Raw genomic sequence first — 24,884 nt, 5'->3', positions numbered from 1 at the left:
ATTCATTTCTAACTTCGATCTATACAGGTATTTTTTGTTTCAGTAACAGTTTCTTTCTGTGTTTTAGGATAGATGGGGTTATGAGAACTATGGCCACAGAAAAGCTTTTGAAAACACTTCCAATCATTCAGAATCAGCTGGATGCATTACTAGATTTTGATGTAGGTATATATATTTGCTTTGTGATGCTGGGACTCTTTGTGATGCTGGGACTGAGAAATTTTGTGTTGCCTAAATCCAGTGTCCAGCTTGCCAAGATCCAGCATTCACTTGACATTTTTCTCCTCTTGTTGCTGCTTCGGCGCCGTATAGCCCCCTAAACGTTTTTGGGGGCTTATCTCCCGTCTGCCTCCCTGGGAAACAGTCCTAGAAATCTATTAGGCATTACAGCACAGGCTCAGGCAAGTTAGTAGACTTTTTGTTCGGGAATGTAAAATAGCAGCAGAGCTTGGAGCTTCGGATCTTAGTATGTTGAGGGTGGGTTACTGTGGAGAAAAAGTGTAGTAAACCCAATTACGAAATGAGATTTTTTAGTTATGTATTACATATATTAAGTAATTTTGTAGCCTTGCTATTTTGTATTTTTTTTTGCCCCAAATAGCCTTTAAAAGCAGATGTTTTCCTAATCGCCAAAAGTTTAAATCTCTTTAAATCTGAAAGAATACATTATGATCCTTCCATAAGAGTTCTCGTTAAGGCAGTTTCTTTTAAGGGGTATCTACTGTGTGGGACTGCAGGCTTGTTATGGTCAGCATCAGAACATCTGCCCAGATGTGCAGCTAAAAAAAATGCAAACATATGGAAAGAAACATAGCAGTTGGTAATGCACAGTACTTTAGCAAACTGACTGTGTCCTTGTTAAAGTTAACTTTGCCTAAATTTTCTTTTAGATACTTTTAGCGTATAAATCCCATTTTGGTCTATTGGCTTACTTGTATATTTATTGAATTTCTTCTTTTTTTCTCCTTAAAGGCAAATCCAAATGAGTTAACAAATGGCGTTATAAATACAGGATTCATGCTTCTGTTCAAGGATTCCATCCGGTTGTTTGCTGCCTACAATGAAGGTGTTATTAATTTGCTAGGTATGTTTGACCTGAGGCTTATTTCCATCCTCCCACCTCCCCCCCCCCCCCATTTTTCCATGATTTTCTAATGATTGCCACCTTGATAGAAAACTTCTCTTCGTTGATAGAAAACATTTTGCATCTCATACCTCAGGCTGCATACACACGTGCAATAATTTCACAACCCATCCCAATACAAAAGGCTGAACGATGCATGAATGATGTTCTGTACATACAGAATTGTCCCGCTCTATGCAGAGCGGAGGAGGAGAACGACGGAGCGGCACCCAGCTGTGCTTTCTCCCCTTCACTTTTAATATGATTGTTCATTGTCCATGGATCTGACAGGATGGTTGTCGGAACGACAGACGATGAGTGCTGTACACATGACAGATTCTCGTTCAACATCAGCCCTGAGGCGATTATCAGATGATAATTACTTGATGTGTGTATGAAGCTTATGCGTGCTCAGCTGCTTTAGTAAACATTTCATTTTAAATGTTTTACAAGAGACTGGCTGGAAGCTATGGTAGAGAGCCTGCTGTATGAAGAGTGACCTTTGAATGTGTTTTGTGTGTGCTATTCTCTGCAGGGGATTGTCATTTTATAGTCTTCACATCAATTGATTCTGGCATGGGTTTTTTTTTTGTTTCCATAAATCTCATATTTATCAGAAATCAGCCAGAAAATACTAACTGTATAATACAAGTACACCTATCAGGGTACAACAGGGGGAAAGATTATTCAATTGTTCTATTTTTAAAAGCTAGATTTTTTTTTTCTTGGGTATATACAGTGTTGGCGAAGGTGTTCAACTTTGCAACCTCAACATAAATATCCATTTGGTGACCTCCTGCAACAGCAGAATGTCTGCTAGAATTCCATGAAATCTTCACAATTCGATGAAAGTTCAATGAAATGTATACTAAAGCAAGTAAGAACCTTTGTAAAGGGACTAAAATCACAATAGAAATCTTGATGAAATGTAAACTGGCCAACAATGCATAAGTATAGAGAATTTTTTTTTTTATAAAGATTCTGTTTAATTGATTTTGCTTTTTTTTCTTATACTTAACTGAACCGAAAAAAGGGGCTTTTTGTTTTAGTTCTAAGCTGCACAGCACATGTGCCATGTAGTGTAGAGCTTGACTATGTATGCAACAGTAGCCGGGGACAATGTAACTTATGTATGCTCAGAAGTTATATCTTCATTTGCCTACCAATCCCTAAAAATTATCTCTGTTGACCCTGAAGTCAATTGTGGTAGGCAGGGAAGATGGCAACTTCATAGGAAGTGGCGATGACAGGATCCTGGACCTGTCTATGCTGCATGGCACCTGCCGACCGGTAAGTCTTTGCCATTATGGAACCCTTGTGCAGTAACTTGTCACCCACCTACAAGTACAGTTCTACTTTATTGCAAAGCAAACCTCAGTAAAATGCTTTCCTGGTAATATAAACCATGATTTCTCATAAAGGTGGGCATGCTCACATTTTTTACATGTTGCTGTCCACTTTTCAACTGTTGACATTGATTGAAACACCATTTTAATATAATATATTTGTGTGTCCATTTGTATCCTGTAGAAAAGTACTTTGATATGAAAAAGAACCAGTGTAAAGAAGCCTTGGATATCTATAAGAAATTTCTAGCTCGGATGACCAAACTGTCAGAATTCCTCAAAGTGGCAGAGGTAAATCTCATCAGTCATGCACCAAAGGGGCTTTATTTAGCTCTTGGCACTGGTACAGTAGCATGTATTGTGCATGATACAATTTGAATGCTGCAAGAAGTATATTGGTTTGCCAACTGTCATTGAACACAAAGCCAATACCACAAAGTAATGATTTTTTCTGCTTGATACCATTGTCATTTTTCTTCAGGTTTGTCTTGTGGCCAACTGCAATCTTTATTTTTATTTTTATGTAACTTTTCTTGCCAAAATGTAACTTTTGATTACTGTACTCCATAATTATATTGAATTGCGCTAGTAGCGGTTGCATGATATTTACAGTACAAAAATTGGCATATGCGTGCAAGTTTTAAATTGCCTGATTACTTTTGTAGCGCTTGTGATTTTTGTGGTTTGCAAGTGCCACTGTACCAGTCCATTACCTTAGTAAAGTCCCTTTTTTTTCATCATATTATGCGTGTGTAAACATTCAGAACCCACAGCACTCTCCATTACCACTGCATGAAATAATGTACACTTTTCTTTTCCCCCTCTATTGTGAACTCAGCAAGTTGGAATTGATCAGGGTGACATTCCAGATCTTACACAGGTCAGTGTGCATTTCACATTCATCTATATATTATCATTTTCAAATCATTCCATGCCTCTGTTTATTGCTTTACCCATATGTCATTCTCCTGAGAAGCTTTCTCTTCCATATATTTTTATATATGGAAATTATTCATGTGAACTGGTGAAATCATGTCATAATAAACTGGTCTTAACTGTTTCATGTTCTAAGTTTCTCATTTAACACAGTGCACTTTGTTCTGCTAATAATGGGCAGGGGTTGTTCTTGTCAATGATATAATGTCCCCAGATGGCTAAGGAATATGATGTGTTTGTTAAATTATGTAGCAGTGAGCTAAATACTCTTTATAATTACCTTGCCCTATCCATAGATGTATGAGGCACTTAAATAACTAAACGCTGTGTCTAATCACCAAAAATGTGAACTGTACCTCTTTATTAGAATGCTACCTTTTTTTTTTATTATTATTAAGAATAATTTAAATATACTGTTGATATACATTTGTATATTGTTTCTTAATATAGTTAGGTTAGAACATGCACATATGTGTTCTAGTTACCATATAACCTGACATTTTTTTTAGCCACTCTTAATACCCTGAAGAAAACAATCTCTACTTATACTTGTGTCTTCATCTGTCACAGTGTACCTACTCTCGGGGTACCTCCTTGCTCCCCGTCAATCGCCCATAGATAGAGTGGTTCAGCAGGGCTACATTGAGCTACACACATACATGCTCCAGTGTCCACAGAATCGGCTCTTTCTCGTCCCTGTTTGGCACAGATTGGTCACAACACTACTAGCTTCAGAGCTGGACAGATTAAAATGGAGTCTATGACCATTTACTAGTTAAAAAAAGTATATATTTAATGCAGTACTTTTCTTTTCCGTGTTTCTAGATATGGGGGACCTGGAAGTGAGAGGAAACAATGACTCATTCGAAGTGCAGGCTTAAACACATATAATATATTACACTCATGAGTACCTCAACTCTGATTGAATTATACTTTGACATATGGCTAGTCTACTATTAAGTACTGTTTCTTGATCCCATGATACAATATTAAAATGAATGAACTTGCCCAACTTGTTGATAATCATAAAGAAGTAGTAGTTTTAGAGGGGTCCAGATCTTTTTGGAATATTCAATGGATGAGCAGACCTACAGCAGTCTATCCTAGCAATCATGCAGCTTTTACCAAAAAGCTTGCCTGTAGTGATAATGTTGGACAAGAAGAACAAGAAGGTATTCCTTTTTTTAACTGAAAAAATGCAAAAAGGAATTGTAGATTTATTAACCTTTAAGACAGCACTTTCATTTCATCTCTTTGTTACTGACAACTGTTCTTCTACAGGCACCCAGCAGTTTGCTGGAGGCACTTGAACAGCACTTGGCATCCCTTGAAGGGAAAAAGACAAAGGAGCTGTCAGCAGCTAGCAGGTGAGTTGCACCTCATTTCACCATGATTACACAGATTACAGTTTAGATGTTTGCTACAAGTCTAAGTTGATTACCCATCTTGACCCATTCTGCAACCACAGCTGCTTTGATAAGTTGAATGACTTGCTTTGGGTACAATCCACCTAGAAGTGTATGAAAATCCTCAGATTTTGGTTTCTTGTGTGTAGTGGTAAACTGTGTACTTGCCACCAGCTCAAAAGTCTGTGTTGTAATATGGTGCTTTGCACTGGCTTAGTGAAGGCAATTTTTGGTTCTTTTTGGCTCCCTCACTATAACCTGATGGTACATTTTGTGTTAAAGGATTTTGTAGACAAATGTAGACTCATTACAAAGACAGCAAACAGATACAATTCTGGGGAAGTTCTATACGGTTGTTGTTTGCAGAACTGCCAGCTTGCCATATTGCCAGGAACCAATGGGGTTTTTTTTCCCCATTTGTTAACGGAAATAGAAAGATATTCTTAAAGATAATATTTTCCTGGATCTCCCCACCTGTCAGTAAAATGCTAAAGTTTATATATATATTTGGCATATAAAACCTTACCGCTTCTGTTCCATAGCCTATTTTAGACAATGTCATCACTGGGTGCCAGTTCTTCTCTATTCAATGTAGGCAAATCGTGGCAAAATATAAGGGAGAAAAATTGTGCAAAGACAAAAAAAGTTTTTCTATTTTTAACTACATATTGTTTAATTTTTAGAGCTAGCACATTATCTAGTGCGGTATCTTCTCTTGCTTCAACTGGTTTGTCATTTTCTAAAATGGATGAAAAAGAAAAACAACAGGCTCTGGAAGAGGAACAGGCTAGATTACAAGCACTTAAGGTAATGCCAAAAAATGATTTTCCACCTAAACTAGAAACTTCTCCACCCTTTACCCCTTTATAACCAGACCCAGATTTCATATAGGGACAGGCGATGTCCCTTCTGGAATGAAACATGTCTACCAGCCTGATCACTTACTGCTTCAAAATGCTGACCTAAGCTGGGTATCCTAGCATCTATAGACTGGTGGGACTGAAGGAATTCCCATGCACATGTGCAGGAGATACTTCATCCTAGCCTGGCCAGTCAAATTGGCTGAACTGAAACCAGGAAGAAAAGCAGAAGATGGCTGTGCCCATGGCCAGAACAAGGCTAGGTGAGTGTATTTTAAAAAATTACGATCAGGCAGATAAGATTATTGTGAGGGGACATCGCCTGTTCTGTCTGCAAATATTCAGACTAAAAAGTGACTCGTGATAGTTAGTGTTAATCTCTTTTTGAGTCACATCTATATTAGCCACAGTAATTATTACACATTAACAAAGTACTGGCTGTTTTGCTTGTATGGGAAAGAACAACTGTCTTTCATTCCTAAGAATAGACAGCAATTGCCATATATTATTATGAATATTTATAATGTACGTGGTTGTCTCACAGAGCTGGTTTTCTTCTGTCAAGAAAGAGAGGAAGAAATCTTTGATAACCCTTTGATAACTCAGTTTAGGTCTGCCAGCAGTCATAATGCACAATAACACACTTTTGCCCTCTCATGATAAAGCTTAGAAATCCTGTACCTGGTGAACGTCATTCTAGCTTTCTTTGACATACTCAGTTAAATTAGTGTTCTGTATTAATATGAACTTACAGGAGCAGCGTCTAAGAGAAATTTCTGTGTCAAATTCTACATCTACATCAGCCTCACCAAGCACTTTATCTGGGAAAAGCATCAATACCACAGCTGTTGATTTGTTCTCAACACCTGCACCAACAACAAACAGGTAAATTGATGCCTTTTACCATTTTAATGTTAACCTAGGCATGAGATCGTAGTTGCAGTCCCGGTATTGTGACCAAATTCTTCAGTAACCACCCAAAAATAGCCGGGTGGTCACTGAAAAGTGCTGGGTGGTGCGCCCTGCTAAAAGGGGCTGGGGAGAATACTGTAGTCAGTTAGTTTTCCCTTCATTAAGATAGTGCTGGAGTTGTCTGAGCCCTCTGCTCCTCTTGCTGACATAGAAATGCATGCTGTTGCAACCCAAACATGTATGTTTGTTTATATAAGGATTCGTACTTGATTGTACCTGAACATCAAGTGTATATGTATATACTGCCCTGCCTGCCCCCATGATGGGTCATAATTGGTCCTCACTAGACTAGTTGCAGAGCAATGACTGAAAGTAGAAAAATAAAGGCATTAGTAGTAGTAATTGCAGTTTACAAATTCGTAGTGTCAGCTATTTTTATTTAATAATTCCAATGAGCATTGGGAAATATTTTAAAGGTTGCATGTTGAGCTTTACCATTTGATGATGTTTTTAGATTATGGTTAGGAGGCATATGTTTAGGATGTATACACAGTTTTCTATGCAGTAGCTGCAAAACTAGAAGTGAATGGTACAGAGTAAAAGAAGAGATGTAGCCTTATGAGTGCATTGTAATTTTTTTTTTTTTTTTTTTGCATGATTTGGAGTTAGTTACTGCTGACAGATATTTATGTTTCAAAATTTTAATTATGTTCCTCTATTTTGACTGCAAGTTTATTATTATTGTTGCATACTGATTATACATTTTTCTAAATCCTAACCTTTAAATAAAATTGTTGTTTTTATGTTTATGGATTTATCCTTTTATTCAGTTGCACTAAACAAAAGTATATTGTAATAAACACCAAAACTTGTCCTTTACAGCATGCCCAACCTTAGTAGTGATTTGTTTGATCTGCAACCAACATTTGTGCCAACTGTACAGAGTACTCCTGCCATTGCCACGTCTGTAAATAGCACATGGGGAGGTAAGGTTAGACACTCCTTTAAAATAGCTATATAAATGTTCTGTCACTAGTTATTGTATGTAAATGAGATCTATATATATTAATTGGGATGTGGACACACACACATGATTTGAAAGTTTAGGTAATAGAAATCTAATGAAGGAAGATTGCTGCAATTAAAACTTTTCTTTTGACATGTTCTGTCACTTTCCCATATTTTAGCTGGAAGAATGTGACATACCGTATTTTTCGCCGTATAAGACGCTCCGGAATATAAGACGCACCCAATTTTAAAGGAGGAAAATCTAGAAAAAAAAGATTCTGAAAGATTATTCCCCTTCTGATCACTCGTGTGCCATTCATACCGGTATTCCCCTTCTGATCACTCGTGTGCCATTCAAATTCCCTTTCTGATCACTCTATGCCTTTCAAATTCCCTTTCTGATCACTCTGTGTCATTCAAAATTCCTTTCTGATCACTCTGTCATTCAAATTCCCCTTCTGATCACTCTGTGCTTTTTTTCCACTGTACGGCAGTTAGGACAGGGAACAGCAGGTGGCGCTGTGCCGGCTTCTTTTGCTCTGCTTTACAGACAGGAGAAGACACGTGCTGCTGCCAGAGAGAAGAGGAGACAGACGCTGCTGCAGCCAGAGACACACGCAGGATCGGGTATCGGGTGAGTATATTATTTTAATTATTTTATCACACCTTTGTCGTATAGGACGCACTAACGTTTCCCCCCCAGTTTTGGGGAAGAAAAAGTGCGTCTTATACGGCAAAAAATACGGTAATCGCCCAAAGCCTGCAGTGATATTTTTTTGATGTATAAATCCTATATGATTATCATGAAATTGTTATAGCCGGACAACTGTTAAGGTCCCTTTTTTTTTCTTCTTTTTACATGCATGTGTCAGATATACACACAATATCTAGTATTCTCCATAATCAGAAATTGCTTTGTTTTTTGCTGGGTTTACACAAATGTTTTTAAAAAATGCATGTAAACGTTCCTACTGCGTTTATATGCGTTTTTATTAACAAAAGCTTGCCTTTAAAACGCTGGAAAACGTCTATGCCGCGTTTTTATCACGTTTACGTTTCAAGCACTTAAAAATCCTTCACCTTCTTTCCTGGAGACACGACAGGAACTGAGAGAATCTGTAAAGTAAATTAAATTGTCCCTGGAAAAGTTTTCTTATTGAAGGATTTTTCCCCTCACTTCTTGCTTGGTTGTCAACATTCATTTTTGGATTTCCCATTCCTTTCTGCTTCCATGACCATGGTCACCTTGACAAATATATGGGTTATTCTAGAATATTCTTTATGTAAATGAATATGTATGGATGAGAATCTGACTTGTACAGAGGTCATCCAACGTCATTCATGAATCTGTCCAGGCGGATCCATGAACAACAGAGGACGAACGACCGCAATGGAAGTGAAGAGAGTAGAGCGCAGCGCGGTTACGCTCGCTTGTGTGTGTATTATTATTATATATATATATATAATATATATATATATATATATATATATATTAAAAAATATTTTTATTTTTTTTTTTTTTTGTATCCTGTTTTAACATGTATTCTTTTTTTCCCCCCCTCCTCCTAAGGGCCCTTTTCCCCTAATGGTGTTTGTTCTCCTCCACACTTGGATATTTTCGACATGCAGCCAGTTGAAGAAGTTGTTCAGTCCACACCTCAGTTTAATACTTCTACTTTTGCATCTAATTCATCAATGGGACTTATAAGTGGTAAATAGATCAATAAAAATAACTCAACAATTGTTTGGCAAAGATATTCTTAAGCTATCTGTACACTGTGCAATATTTTCCATAAATTTAAAGAAAACCGTGGGCTGATCAAAACTATTCAATCTGGGATTGTAAAATTATTTCAGTAATTAAGTAGAATTCCAAAAGTTGATTGGACGACCAAAACCACTTTCTATTGCATTACATAGTTTGGTTAGATATATTTGTTTTTTTGGTTAGATAAATTAGTCATATTTAAGATTAGTTGTTAAACAAGTGGAGGGGAAATAAAATTCTTTAGTCCATCACAAGGATATTGATACAGGATTGATACAAAATTATAGAGAGAACATCACAGTTTATGCCTAAGCATTAGGTGTATTATTATATGTGCCTCATGACCTATACCCCTTCCTCATTCCCTAGACACTGCAGGTCAAAGTAAGAGGAAGTTTTTATAGAGGCAGTGTTGCCAGTCCAGAAAGCAATTGCTAGCTGCTAATGGATAATCTACTGACTCATAAATGGGCAATGGTGATAGCCACACCAGCAACCTCTTCCTGTTCCATTGTAGTGCACATGCAGTCTACATGACCGTGATAACTCTGCTCTACTTTAGTCCACACAGACTGTTTCTCCAGCGTTTAAATGCCCATGTTTGAAATTTCCATTCATTCTTATAGGCCAGTCCACACCAGAGCATTTCAGTCAGTCTTAGCTTTAAGGAGCAGTGGAGCATACAACTTCACACAGATCATGGTTTCCAAATATGAATATAATGCATACTATATAGATTAATTGTGCTGGCACCTGTGGGCAGTTACCATTAAAAGGCATATCATTCATAAAGGATACGTTTTTTTTTTATTTAATATCTATCTTTTAATTTCGTGTTTAATAATGTAACATATTTTCTGTTGTAACACCATGTACAGAAGTTAGGTCAGTCCTTAAACTGGGTTTTTGTGTTAATTGGCTTTTTATGTTTTTTTTGATTGTATTAAATTTGGAAAAGCATTACTATTATCAAAATCAAAAAATGAATATCATGCCAGAACATTTGTATCACTTTACTGTTGTTAATCTTTGACAAATTTGTAAATCGGTTATTGGTTTTAGGTTTCCCTCTGCATTCTGGTGCACCGACCGTGTCTACAACATTGAATGTAGATTTTGACGCAGTGTTTGGTGCAAAATCTACTGCGCAGCAAAATAAAGACACAAGTGGTACGTGATTTCCAGTCTTCAGTATGATATTGTGTATATGATGTGGAGAATATAAACAATGGATAACTTAATTTTCAATTTTGGTATGGTGATAACATGGCAGGTTGTTTTGTTCTCAGATGATGGACATCAAGATCTAGTTGACCCAGATTATTTACTGACATGAGACAATATGCTTTATTTGCAATGAAATATAACTATTGCACGTGTGTATGTAGCCTTATAGGGGTTCAGGGTATGCAGACACATCCAAGATTCTGGGAAGTAACAAGCTTTGTGTGATTACCATGATGAGGCGTGTTTATATGAGCTCGCATAGTATATGATAATATTTTTGCCTAAAAAACTGTTTACTGTTTTATCTCTGTTAATTTATTCTCTAAAACCAAAGAAAGAAAACATTTTTCGCATAGATATGTCTTTCTTACAGTTAAGATGACAGCATTTATTATTTAATGATAGTTATAAAAATAATTGGCAAATGATCCTTTGTGTTTGGGTAACTACAAGCTAAAATGTGAGGATTCTAACTAGTGTTGGTCGAATATCTCACTATTCGATTTAATAGAGTAATAGAGTAATTCTCCGGTTGATCAAATGCCAAATTCGAACACCATTGAAGTCAATAGTGCAAGATTTCAGATTTTTTAAAGGGTCTTTTAAGGGCTGCAAGAGCAATCAGATTGCGCCGCTGTTGCATCGCTGTGCTTCTACTATGTATTCCTGGATAGAGTTTCTCTATCCAAGAATACAGGGCACTACAGGTAATGAATGGAAACAAGTCCCCATTCATCACCTATAGTGCGCAGAGATCATAGTGGAACTGCAGAGGTAATCTGCAGTTCAGTTTACCACGTGAGGTCACAATGGAACTGAACTGCAGATTACCTATGACAAGTCTCCATTCATCACCTGTAGTGTCCAGACATTGTACTGGAACTGCAGAGGTCTGCAGTTCAGTTTCCCATGTGACGTCACGTTGGAACTGAATTGTAGATTACCTTTGCAGTTCCACTACAATCCCTGGGCACTAAAGGTGATGAATGAGGCCCGGAGATCCCGGAATGACGGGAGGACTTCAGCCGCGGGAAACATAATGTCATTGTGGGAAAACCTGTGTAAAAAAAAAAACAGGTAAAAAAAACAAACTTTCAATAAATTACTTTATTTTTTTTAAACACATTTTTTTTCCCCAAAATTTTTACTGTCAAATCCTGTGTTTTTCGGGTCCGGTCTATCCAAATTCGAACAGCCATATTCGGGTCGAATATAAGGACAACCCAAATTCGAACACCAACACTAATTCTAACTGCTGACCCCATTTTGAAGGTGTTTTTTGCCTGACTGCAACTGAGCAAAAATGCAGATCAGAAAGGACAGCGAAAAGATTTTGTCTGCTTACATGTTCCTGTTCAGTGACTCAGTATTGATGTAGTAGGGTCCCTATAACAGCCAGGCAACTAAAATTTTCTGGGAAGGTGGTGGTGGTATTGTTTTTTCACACAAAAGGGTTTTTTGTTAGGAGACTTTGTCTATCCTTTACTGAACAGCATGCCAACCACAGTTCCCAACTTTACTGAAAATCTGTTTTAAAAACATGTGTAACAACAAACACCTGACATTTTATTGTATAGTAGCTTTTGAACATACTTTTGAATTTGGAATGACGCTTTTTTAAGTTACTAATAACATGTGGGAGTATGTTGTCATAAGCATGCGTAACCTAATAAAATGTTTTGTTTTTTTCTTTTTCCTGCATGCTTTTCTTGTGCTGAACTTTTGGTGTTTCGGTCATCGGTGAGTTATCAGGAATTGTTATTTGTATAAAATGCTTTTGTTCTTTAGCTAAGTGTCCTGCACACAACATTTTAGACCTAAAGTTATTCAAACACATACATTTTTAAAAAACGTTTGATCCATATGTTGGCAGTTACTGTACCAAGTTTAATATTTTCCTAACAAACCAATGTCACAAGGAGTCAAGCAGAACTGTAATTCTTCAGCTTTTTTTCTGTAATACGAACAGTCTTTTGCATGTCTGTTTTTTTTTTTTTTTTTTCTTCTTTCACTTTAAAACAATTTAACTGATATATACAGCTTTTCTATTTCATATTCTCGGAGGCATTAATTTAATATTCTCTGGTGTGGGTGAATGTGCAAGTCTCCTCATCATTTTGTGAGTCTTGAATCTAAATCATGCTTGAATAATTTTGCCACTGTCTATTCGTGAAATAGTAAAAATGTGTGCGAAATGCTTTCTGCCTCGCAGTGCGTAGGATCCTCTAAGTCAGGTCTGTCTAACTCCAATTCTTCCAGGCCAGAATCCTCACACGTATCATGATTTATCTGAGAGCAATGAGTTTATTAGTCACAAAATGACTTGATTTGTTATAGAAAGATCTTATAAAGATGTTATAGATCCTGGCTTTTTTATAGCCCCCAGGGACTGGAGTTAGACCACTGTGATCTATCCAGGAAGTTTTTTTCACAAGTGGGTCTTTCTTACAAATGTTGACTTTTCTTTTCTTATTTTTAGCTATCTACTTCTCAGATGATGTATTGCAACCAGCTGTTTCTCAAGGCCAAAAGTCAGTACCTGGAGGGCCACAGGGTAGAAGGTTGTTGGCTAATGATCTTGACTCTTCACTTGCTAATCTGGTGGGAAGTAAGTAGTTAGATCTTTAATCTAGAAAACATGATACACAATCTTAGACAAGGTTCATTTTACATGATGCAAAAAGGAGACATCCACATCATAATGCCTAAATTGTACTTAAAACTAGGAAAATATTTAGTGTGTGTGTGTTATACCTAAAATTGGTCCAATCTGGTTAAGTACAATAAAATCGTAACATGAATTCATAATTATTGTAAAGACCATTAACTTATTTTTCTGCAGCGATAATAACAACATATTCAATAATGAAGTGTACCTTTTTCCTATTACATTGTAACAAATAATTTGGCTGTGTTGAAAGGGTCAGATTAAAGAGAAATTTAATTTGTTTAACATATATTTGTAGTTCTATTTAGCAGATATATTTTTAAAAAATTAGTTCTATTTAGCAGATATATTTTTGAAAAAATAGTATTACTGTTTTTTTATATTGTATGTGTGTGCATGTTTTGTAGATCTTGGTTTTGGCGGAACACCATCAAAAAAGTGAGTGTGTATTTTTCCGTATATTGTTGTAAGTCAAATAAATCTTCTGTATGGAGTTTTGGGCCATTCAAACTTTAACACCTGCTTGGATACATTATAGCAATTTGCAGAGCCATGTACATTTCAGTGTCATGATCAAGTTGAGAGCTGTTTAAAAGCTCCCAAAATAAAACAGATTTATCATTTACATTCTACTACAGTTTAAAATGGAGATGAATAATAATAATAAAAATAATCATTAAGCACAGTCCATTGGTAATAGCACACCAGGATGCATGGCGTGTGTGATATGGTACACTCTGTAAAACAGGTGCTTTGGCAGAGATATTTGGAAGAATACCAGTCGTATATACATAATACTGCTTATTCAATTGTGCCCCCATCCACAATTTTTATACCAATGTTTTGGTTATAGCCAAGCAAAAGGGACATTGCTAGATTTGTAGACAAATGGTGTTTGGAGATCTGTATTGACTGTGCAGTGCTGAGACATCATAGATTTTGACGCATCTGTGTACTTTGTTTATATCTATTTAGTAAAATGAGGTTGATCTGTGATCTGAAATTTTTACCCTGTATGATAACACGCATGAGGTCAAGTATTGGTTACTGTTTTTTTAGGTCTGATATGCAATGGAATCAGCCTACAGAGAGGAAACTTACCGGTGGGACAAATTGGCAGGCCAGAACAAGCACCTCCACTACATGGAACCCTGCACCTGTAACTTCGGTTCCACAAGTGGTAAGAAGTAATACACCTATTTTAAAAGTTTTAGACTGTTTGTGGGATTTCATGTCTATATGAAGGGTCTCATTTGTATATCTTTTTCAATCTTTCATCTTCATGGGGGATTTGACACAAAAGCATGAAGGCCAGACCAGAATAAACCTTCCTACAACCAACAAAGCTTTTTTGTTGTTTAGCATCCCAGAAGATCAGACATCTTTTTCCCAGCTCTGGTATTTCCCATTGGCGTTACGTTTTAGATTTAAGCCTGTTCTGTTTTCCTGAGCTGCTGCAATTTTATGTCTCTAAAGATTAACTTAAGTGAGTAGGTCAGCCTGGCCATGCAGCGGAAGCTACCTTTTTTGCTTCGTAAGTTGTCTTTTTCAAATATCCTGTCAACCTGAAAGGGGTTAACCCCAAAGAAACTGGGCAATGTCATGGACTGGGCCTGTTTTTGGTACATTTGAAACCCTGAATTAGTGGTCCTCCAAACCTTTTAGGTTGCAGTGTAGAGAGGGTCAACCTATAGCTAACCTTTTTATTAGGTTAGAAATGAATGTTGGTGATCCTGTTCAAGGTTCCCCTTTTGGTATAAGTTTGACATTGTGCTGGTCATGCAAGAACTAAAACTTTGCCTTGGCAACTGCATTGTGATTCCTGCTCCACAATGGTGTAATTGTGACCTTTCACTCTTTCATGGCATTCACATTGACAACTGATTGGAGGCTTAATGGTAAGCATCTGGTCATGCACCACTAATGTAAAACCAAAGGGTCTGTATGTAAAGGAATCTATTCTGGACCTTATTAGATGGTAGCTATTTGGAACATATTAGATGATCAAGGTCAAAGGTCTGTATGTTGGTGCCTCAGTGCTGGACTTGCATTTTTACTTGGCAGCTACTTAGAACATTTAACTTATTCTGCTGACTTCTGCGATCTACAGAGTTCAGGCACTCTGACTTCTTCTTCCCTTCCAATTCAAGTAGACTACATTTTTCTGAAAAGGGCCTTTTTCTAGGCATACCCTAGCCTATTGTTAATTCTTTCCCTCTGATGTCTTGTCAAGTGGTGGTGAGGGTTGTTTATTGATGCCTTTCTTTACACTACACCTAATAATTTTACAGTTCTGAGAATCAAGTTTTCCTGTGATTTATAGCCCTCTATTTTGTCTTGTGGTGTCCAGCTTATTGTAGAATGTAAGGTATTGGTTTGCCTTGCCCCTATTTGTACTGCTTTTGTATGTCCCCAGTTTCCTTTTTCCCTCAATGGTGAATAAACTAAACATCAAACATTAAACAATACAAACACTGATCAGTGTCCAATGACCTAAAGCCCCTATTTGCCTACTTTCTCAATTCCTAGGCTACATTCACATGTGCAAAAATTGTGCAAAAATAAATCATGAAAGATCCTTTCCAACAACAAGCGACTGCACGATGCATAAACGAGTGCTGTACATACAGTGCCATTCTGCTCTATAGAGAGGGGAGGGGGAGAACGATGGAGCGACCCCCCCCCCCTGTCCACCTGGGTGGACAAGTTACATAGATTTTTTTGTAAATTCTATTACAGACTACTTAACACAAAATCTTTTGAACAGAGGTAACTTATCAAGTTTTTTCTCAACTTGATATCTTTCTCAACGTGATCAACTTTCATAACCAAGCAACCAGTATATTCATTAGAGAGTTCAGGAATGACGCTTTTTCATTACAGTTTTTATTTAAAAGTCTCATTTCCATCCATTATATACAAGCTGCACCTTGATGACCCAATGATGTGCTGAAAGTTCCCTATTCACCTAAATGGTGATTGGAGAATATTATGAACATTGTGCTGGTCTAGTCCTGCTAAGTAACTCTGCCAACTAACTTTAGTGCATAGTTTAATAATGCTAAACTGGGCAATATGTGTTGGAAACTGTTTGTTCACCAATGGGGAAAAAGATCCTTCCTGTCTAAACCAAAATATACTACAGGGTATTAAATTAGTAGCCATCACGCTGTCTCTTCTATATCATGTCTTTCAGCTAAAAAGTATTTTCTTGTTATTTGTCAACTTGAAAGTGACTATTGCTTGAATAACTGTCCATGAACATTTCAGTATCTGATATTGACTTTTTATATGTCTGTAATAATTTTGCAATTTTGTATTTTTTTTAATATGTCATCCCAGAATGGAGTCCACTATCCTGGATATGTAAGTTTTGATCATTCTGTTTAATAGCAGAATAGTCAGGTCCTCTCTGTCTGTAATATGTATCTGCTTTTCCCTTTGTGATTGATCACGAGAAAACACTCCTATGCTCCCTTATTAGTTATTATGTACTATGGCTTGGACCTTCATTCAAGAATTATAGCACTTGACACCACTACAAACATAAGATTTTTGGAAAATTTCAGGGTGTTGTTCATTTATATATGCTGGCTTTAAGTATGATGGATTGTATGTGTGTGTTCTACAAAATCATAATTTTGTATTGTGAGACGCTCAATTGTTCAAACATGCGACAATAAAGTTGTTCTTTTTGATCACTATTTTATTGGTAATGTCCCTACTTGAAATTTCCGCCTGCACATTCTATTTTTATACTGCACATAAACATTCACATAATTGCCATTTTTTTTCTTTTCTTCCATTAAGCTTCACCTAAAATGTAATCGTTTTAAATGAAGTGTTATTTTTGTTGTGTATTCAATCAATCAATATTTCACTGTGTAACCTCCTAAAGACCAAACCACTAAATGCCCCTTAGTTACCCTTCCAGTTAAATAAGAATGTAGTCACGGAGTACCAAATACCATATTACAAAAATGTCTGACTTTTTTTTTCTTTTTAACCTCTTATCTCCTCTCTCCCAAAGGCTCCTCCACCTATGACCTATCCATTACCAACACCACAAGTGCCTGTGTTTGGAATGGTATGCACATTATTTTCTTTTCCTTTTTTTTGGGGGGGGGGGGGGATTCAGGTTTACATTAATTTAGTTACCCACAAAACGACTAAATCCCTTTTTTTTCTTCCGGGTACAAACAAATTCTGTTTTGTTTAAGAGAAATACTCGTAAATACTTTATAAACCTTTAACCACCTGGCCGTTAAACCCGACCTTGGTTCGGGGTAAAAACGTTTGCAAAAAGTGTTAAACCCGAACTTTTCTCACCAGGTGGTTAAAAATGTAAACAAACGTTATATTGCAATCCGATTGTCAAACATTGTATGACAACCGGATTACAACTGAAAGCAAATACTTACCTGGTCCCCACAGCTCCTCCAGCAGCAATAAAAAATTTGCTATTGCTGCTGGCATCTGCAGTGAGATGTGAAGCACAATGCAGAAATCCTACATTGTGCTGTGCATCTCCCTGTAGATGCAGCAGCTCCAGCGTCCATCGTCTCTGTCTGTGTGAGGCACGCAGGGACATCCCCCCCTCACATCACTCGGAGGATGAGTCATCTTCCGTGTGATGTGATTGGTGATGTATGGGGGTGTGTCAGGGAGGGAAATTTAAAAGCAGATTACAATGTAATCCACTTTTAAATGGTTTTTACAGTACAAAAACACCATACAACATGAAATAAAAATAAAAGTACATTTTTAATTTTATTTTTAGATTACATTGTTGTCTATTATTTCATTATTGTTTTATTTATTTTTATGTATTATATTATAATTTATGATTATAATAAAATAAATATAATTATCATACCCAGGAGTTAATCCTAATGATTGTGTGTTTCAAACTTTTTTTTATATTCATGATATCTACTAGACCCTTGTTCGGACATATTTCTGTAAGTTACAGATCTACAATTTAAAAAAAAAATTTTTTTTATATTCATGATATCTACTAGACCCTTGTTCGGACATATTTCTGTAAGTTACAGGTCTACAATTTAAAAAAAAAAAAAAAATTCATGAAAAACAGTGTACTGCTTTTGGTACAGAAATCTAGACATCAGTGTAACGCCCAGGTGGTTAAACCTCAAAATTTTTATATGCTCTTTGTATTTCCGATTTTCAGGTTCCTTCACAGATTGGGGCAAATTCTCTTATGGCTCCACAGCCAATTCTTTATACACAGCCTGGAATAAGACCAACAAATCCATTTGCACCTGTACCTGGAGCTCAGGTAATTGTACTAGTGTGTCTTAAATAATTACTTTTGTATTGTTCACATAAGTTCTAGTGATTTGATTTGCTAAGGCAAAGCAGTAAAAAAGTATTCCTTGGAAAATCAAAATTTGAAATCAGCATTGGCATAGTATAGAAGATCTGGAGTTCACTTTCTGCTTATTTATTCCCCAATCTGCAAATCAGATCTATTTAAGCCAGAGACTTTATTGCAACTTTTTCAGTAGTAGCTTTCTCTCAATAGAAGTAGTGTTTCTCACAATAAAGATTCTTTTAAACTTGTAAACTACACGTATGTAATGTTACAGAGTTATATTATTCTCCAACAATCAAGTCAAAAGTAAACAAATGCATATGGCTGAACAAATAGTTTTATAATGACCGACCGAGTTATGTATTTACATTATTTGTATCATTACTTTGTATACCCACCACACAAACCCACATAGCAGCTGTTATTTGAAAACCTAATCTTACTGGTTGGTGCTTCTGCAGTTTTGCTTGTTGCCATTTTATTAAAAAAAAGTGTCTAATTGTATTCCTCTGACACATAAACATTTAAATAGTTACATTTCATTAGTCCAGTAGATTTGATCAATGATCACTCACTGATCTTTTTTTCTTTTTTCTTTTTGCGAGACAGATGCAATTTATGTGAACCCACCAAAGCACCAAGGATGCGTCGACAACCAAAAACTGGCTACAAGTAATTTGCCAGTCTCTCGCCAACATGAACTTTACCAGGGCACCAATGTATTTCTGGTATCATTTGAAGTACCCATTCTTTGACCTGCAGTCCTTTAAAGGATAGTGATTATACCCGTCTCTCTGCCATGGAATCTGATGTGACCTGCTTTGACTGTGCAAAGCTGCTCTAAAAACACATTCTACTTTCCTTCTAATATACCGGTGACCGTCAAAAATCGGATCTAAAACATTTCTTAATGTGAACATTGAGGTGCCTTTGTCCAACAACACTCATGAAAGGGGTTTTGTAATATATTTGGATGTTTTTCCTGTTCTCTATTTTTAAATTCTACTTCCCGTTTTCTTCTCTGATCATAATTTTTGTTTGGTTATTCTGAAGTTCTTGCTCCGTTAACTGGAGCAGGTCAGGTTTCTCATGTGCTAAAATACTGTGACACAATTCAATTTGTGTAACTAAAAAACAGAGTATATTCTTTATGAAGTCCACGACAGGAAAGCATACAATTTTATACTTTGGCGATAACATGCAAATGAACTTACAATAACATGCAAAGGAAATACACAAACCAGTATAAAAGCCAATGGCAATGCAATAAGATGTCTCATTGCTTCAAGTCTGAGATCACTTCATATATTTTTTTTTCTGTTTCTTTAATTATTGGTTCTATCTGTCTCTAATAACACTTTTTCTTTTCTCTTTTCTTTTTGTATACTCCCCTTTGAATCCACCCATGAGTTCACCATGTTGGAGGCATTGCAAGTAATAGGACACTCGTTTTTTTTTTTCTCTCCTACAAGTTAAAGAAAAATAAAAGTTTGTACGTTGTAAACATTCAGCAGGGGCCCTATATTACCTGTTATATGTGCCACTTTACTTAAAATACAGTAAGAAAATTTTTATTGTGTAAATATATATTATATATACCTGAAATAATGATTTCTTCAATGCTGATGCATCCTTATCTTTAGGTCTGTTTCTTGAAGAAATGTCCTTTCAAAAGGGATTTTGAAAACAAATTAGTTAATTAGTAATGCCAAAGTAGATTAAATCTATCTATTTATTTAATCACAAAAAAGTATCAGACTAAATGCCACTTGACTTCACTACTATTAAAGCCATGTGGCTTGGGGGTTAAAAAGACATCAAAGTACAGGTAAATCATGCCACTAGTCACCAAAAAAAAAACAACTGGATTTCCCTGCGTGATGCTAAACCAAGATGTCTCTGTTTCAATTCAAATACTCAAGAATGAAATTTCAGTATGTTACAATAAAAATGATATGTGAACTTTAGCATTTGTATCTGTTCTTGGAGGACCTCCCTTACTTGTAAGGAGTGGTTACAGAAAACAAAATATATGAAATTCTAAAACGAAATGTTTTTTTTTTTGTTTTTTTTTTTTGCGTGAAAGAATAAATCTGTATACTTTATCATTTTAACATTTAATTTGTTTGGGGCCTTTTCACATTCCAATCCAATTATCCAGAAATGGCATTTTGTACAAATCTCAATTAATTAATACCTCAGTCAGTTCTTTTTGAATGGGTTACCAATGCAAGAACGTTTTCTTCTCTTTATCTATAATTTACATACTACCTGCTCCAAAAAAAAAAAATTAGGGAGCACGGAAATTACATATCTGTTCTCGTTGACTAAAACATTCAAGTTGATAATCTTTGATATTTATTGTGTGATTTATTGAGAATACATAGCTGAATGCAAGCTAAAATATTAACCCCCACTGGGTTACAGGCTTTAGGGCTGCATTAAAAATCACAGAATTATGTTGCAAAGCACAGATCTGAAGTAGACTACACAAAACATATTATGCTGTACTGGAGATTCTCAAGAGCACAATGGCCTACATAATTCTCAAATGGAAGAAGTTTGGCACAACCAAGACTCATCCAAGAGATAGTCGCCTGACCAGCAGTATATAATGCAAACTTTTACAAACCATTTGTAAAACTTTTCAGAGTGGTGTTTTAGTTTGTCTTTTAGTTCTGCAATTAAAAACTACAAGAAGGTGGCAGGATTTTATTGCAGAAGAGAAATCAAATGCACCACCACAACACAGGATGGTTATGCTGCAATTTATCATATGCTATTCACATTGGAACATTTAGATCAGTGGAAGAAAAATACTTCACCTGTTGTATTTTTCAAGATAATTCTGTCTAGTGTGTATATAAAGAAAAACGTTTTCCCCACTGAGTGACAGCTGCTGTGCTGTGGGGTAGCAGTTACCTTTCATTTGACTTTTCTATCAATGGCATTCCTACAGAAAAAAAATTTTGGTTTTAATATTTAAGAAACTTGAAGTAACATGTAATATTATTCCTTACATTTCCATATACAAGTACCTTTAGGCTTCATTCACACTGTAACACATGTGGTGGTTGTGTGTTATAACAATACATGGCTACCCGCATTGCTGCCTGTTGTGCTGACCACATTATTATTACACAGTATTTATATAGTATATATAATCATAAAGTACCTATAAATCATTTTTAGCAGAGCAGCGCACCACAATGTAGCACACTCTTTTGGTAGGGGGGTATACCGGTATGTATTTCTTTTTTCTGTCAATTTGCTCATACTTTTTAGTTATACACTAGCTGATATCCTGTCGTTGCCCCGGTATTTATGTATTGCAATCTTATATTATACAGGAAAAGGAATCAAATACAGCTATAGTGATTTTCTGGTCTACAGTGTTTCATTTTTTTGCCTTTGATTGCACTCAGCCAATCGCCTTACGTTTTCTCAAAAGCATTATTACAGGCCAGAAATTTGTAAAAAGAGCCCAAAAAAAGTATGTAAAAATATAAGCAAAAGGAACACTGTCACTGAGCAATACACACACACACACATATATATATATCTGACATATACCACAGTGCTGTACAAAGATCAGCGGTGCACTCGCATGTGTCTGAGTCTTATGTCTTGCAAGTTTAGTTGAAATGTGTCGATGGATTTCCTGATGATGACATATATACATCCAAATATAGCTCTGACATATAGCACAGTGCTGTAAAAAGATGACTGGTGCGCGCACATGAGTCTTAAGTCATATGAATGGCAAGTTTGGTTGAAATGGTTCCATGTGTTTTGGAGTGGGGGTGGAACATACACACATACATACATCCAATTTCATTTATATATTTTTATATAAATATATATATATATATATATATATATATATATATATATAGCTCTGACATATACCATAGTGCTGTACAATGAAACACTGAGCTAGACCCATCAGTCTCTGTACAGAGGAGCTGACACTCCCCCACAGTCACACGCTAATAATATACATTTATATACCTCTGACATATACCACAGTGCTGTACAAAGATCAGTGGTGTCATATGTCTTTGGTTAAAATGTCTCCATGTGTTTCATCCAAATATAGCTCCGACATTTAGCACAGTGCTGTACAAGGATGATAGGTGAACTCACGAGTCTCAGTCATATGTATGTCAAGTTTGGTTGAAATGTCTCCATGTGTTTGAGTGATAGTGGAACATACACACATACAATTATATAAATATATAAAGACAGACATGCACCTTGACAAGTGGCCACTAGGTGGCAGAACGAGTGTTTTAATAGGAAATGCAATGAGAGATTCGTAAACTTCTCAGCAAATTGACAGGAGAATCATTTATAGAAAGAGCCCTTGGTGTATTAAGTTTTACCATGTGTGTGATCATGTGTTACCTGCACATGTACAGTTAATTAGGGTGCCTTAAATAAGGTGCATTTTACCGGAATGCATAAACAAGAAGCAGGCCTATGTGCTCCTTATTTTATCACAATCATCACACAGTTTTACAGCAGTTAGTAGAGTAGAACTTGCCAATGGTAAACCTTTGGAGCAGTTGTCTCCAATGGGGACAGGAGAAGAACCTCACTGTGGAGGTGCATCAGCCAGAACCGCGGACCATGTCCTATGTAGTGTGGGTCGAATAGCTCACTATTTGATTCGACCGCTATTACAAGCCATACACAGGCTTCAGAGTACAGGCAGAGGTCTCTGAAGGGGGTCTTTCAGTTGAAAAATTAGCCAGCTACACAGCTCTGTTATAAATTCCAACTGACAGGGGACAGCAGCAGGAGGACGAGGCGGTGGGCACTGAGACAGAGCGGGGACCGCATTGGTAACTGGCATCTAGAGTAGGGTACTGGGCAGGTGACAGCATCAGTAATTGCAGAAGAAGGAGGCGGTGGGCCCTGAGACGAAGTTTGGACGGCATTAGTAACTGGCATCTAGAGTTGGGTACTGGGCAGGCGGCAGCATCAGTGAAAGCAGGAGGAGGAGGCAGTGGGCCCTGAGAAGTGTGGATGGCATTGTTAACTGGCATCTTGAGCTGGGTACTGGGAGGAGGAGGCGGTGGGCCCTGAGACGGAGCAAGGATGGCATTATTGGTTGAGGCCATCACCTATATGGACAGTGTAGAAGCTGTAGCTAGTGGAGACATTGCTTTGTAGGGCACTGCCTTTTCCTATCTGCTAGCTGCAACTTTCTAAAATGCGTCATGGACAGCCTTGTTAACTGGCATCTACAGCTGGGTACTGGGCAGGCGGCAGCATCAGTGAAAGCAAGAGGAGGAGGCGGTGGTCCCTGAGAAGTGTGGATGGCATTGTTAACTGGCATCTAGAGCTGGGTACTGGGAGGAGGAGGCGGTGGGCCCTGAGACGGGGCAAGGACGGCATTAGTGGTTGAGGCTATCACCTATACAGGCAGTGTAGAAGCTTTAGCTACTGGAGACATTGTTGTGTAGGGGACAGCCTTTTCCTATCTGCTAGCTGTAACTTTCTAAAATGCGGCATGGACAGCCTTGTTAACTGGCATCTACAGCTGGGTACTGGGTACTGGGCAGGCGGCAGCATCAGTGAAAGCAAGAGGAGGAGGCGGTGGTCCCTGAGAAGTGTGGATGGCATTAACTGGCATCTAGAGCTGGGTACTAGGAGGAGGAGGTGGTGGGCCCTGAGACGGAGCAAGGATGGCATTATTGTTTGAGGCCATCACCTATATGGACAGTGTAGAAGCTTTAGCTACTGGAGACATTGTTGTGTAAGGGACTGCCTTTTCCTATCTGCTAGCTGTAACTTTCTAAAGTGCGGCATGGACAGCCTTGTTAACTGGCATCTACAACTGGGTACTGGGTACTGGGCAGGTGGCAGCAGTACCAGCTGGAGGAAGGGGTGGTGGGCTTTGGAACAAAGTGTGGACGGCATTAGTATCTGGCATCTAGAGTTTGGTACTGGGCAGGGGGCAGCATCATTTACAGCAGGAGGAGGAGGGGGTGGGCTCTGAGACGGAGAGGGGACTGCATTAGTATCTGGCATCTAAAGTCAGGTACTGGGCAGGCGGCAGTATCATTTACAGCAGGAGGAGGTGGTGGGCTCGGAGACAAAGTGTGGACGGCATTAGTATCTTGCATCTAGAGTTGGGTACTGGGAAGGCGGCAGTAAGAGGCAGTAGGAGACGGTGGGCCCTGTGACGGACAGGGTGGTGGCCCCGTGAGGCCATCACCTCTGTGGACAGTGTAGAAGCTGTAGCTAATTAAGACATGAATCTAGTGAAACCACATAAAAAGGAACA

General features: G+C 37.4%; 1 protein-coding gene across 3 annotated transcripts in view; it reads left to right on the top strand.

The window, feature by feature from the left end:
• Positions 1 to 20,556, top strand: part of LOC140344025 (phosphatidylinositol-binding clathrin assembly protein-like) — a 32,417-nt gene extending 11,861 nt beyond the window's left edge. Inside the window, exons 5-21 of one of the 3 annotated variants that reach the window (XM_072430930.1) lie at positions 68 to 161; positions 973 to 1,084; positions 2,654 to 2,760; positions 3,308 to 3,349; positions 4,687 to 4,772; positions 5,495 to 5,618; positions 6,426 to 6,556; positions 7,466 to 7,569; positions 9,162 to 9,302; positions 10,422 to 10,529; positions 13,066 to 13,194; positions 13,662 to 13,692; positions 14,314 to 14,434; positions 16,597 to 16,620; positions 17,285 to 17,341; positions 18,446 to 18,553; positions 19,199 to 20,556. In XM_072430930.1, coding sequence (XP_072287031.1) covers positions 68 to 161; positions 973 to 1,084; positions 2,654 to 2,760; positions 3,308 to 3,349; positions 4,687 to 4,772; positions 5,495 to 5,618; positions 6,426 to 6,556; positions 7,466 to 7,569; positions 9,162 to 9,302; positions 10,422 to 10,529; positions 13,066 to 13,194; positions 13,662 to 13,692; positions 14,314 to 14,434; positions 16,597 to 16,620; positions 17,285 to 17,341; positions 18,446 to 18,553; positions 19,199 to 19,213 — 1,534 coding nt within the window. In that variant the 3' untranslated portion in view covers positions 19,214 to 20,556. Of the gene's footprint in view, positions 1 to 67; positions 162 to 972; positions 1,085 to 2,653; positions 2,761 to 3,307; positions 3,350 to 4,686; positions 4,773 to 5,494; positions 5,619 to 6,425; positions 6,557 to 7,465; positions 7,570 to 9,161; positions 9,303 to 10,421; positions 10,530 to 12,338; positions 12,587 to 13,065; positions 13,195 to 13,661; positions 13,693 to 14,313; positions 14,435 to 16,596; positions 16,621 to 17,284; positions 17,342 to 18,445; positions 18,554 to 19,198 lie in introns of those variants that run through there. The other 2 variants (XM_072430931.1, XM_072430932.1) reach the window with 2 other exon arrangements.
• The last annotated feature ends 4,328 nt before the right edge of the window (positions 20,557 to 24,884 follow it).

The sequence above is a fragment of the Pyxicephalus adspersus genome, chromosome Z (assembly GCF_032062135.1).
Source record: "Pyxicephalus adspersus chromosome Z, UCB_Pads_2.0, whole genome shotgun sequence".
Taxonomy (NCBI): Eukaryota; Metazoa; Chordata; class Amphibia; order Anura; family Pyxicephalidae; genus Pyxicephalus; species Pyxicephalus adspersus.
This window is presented reverse-complemented; position numbering and strand designations above follow the sequence as displayed.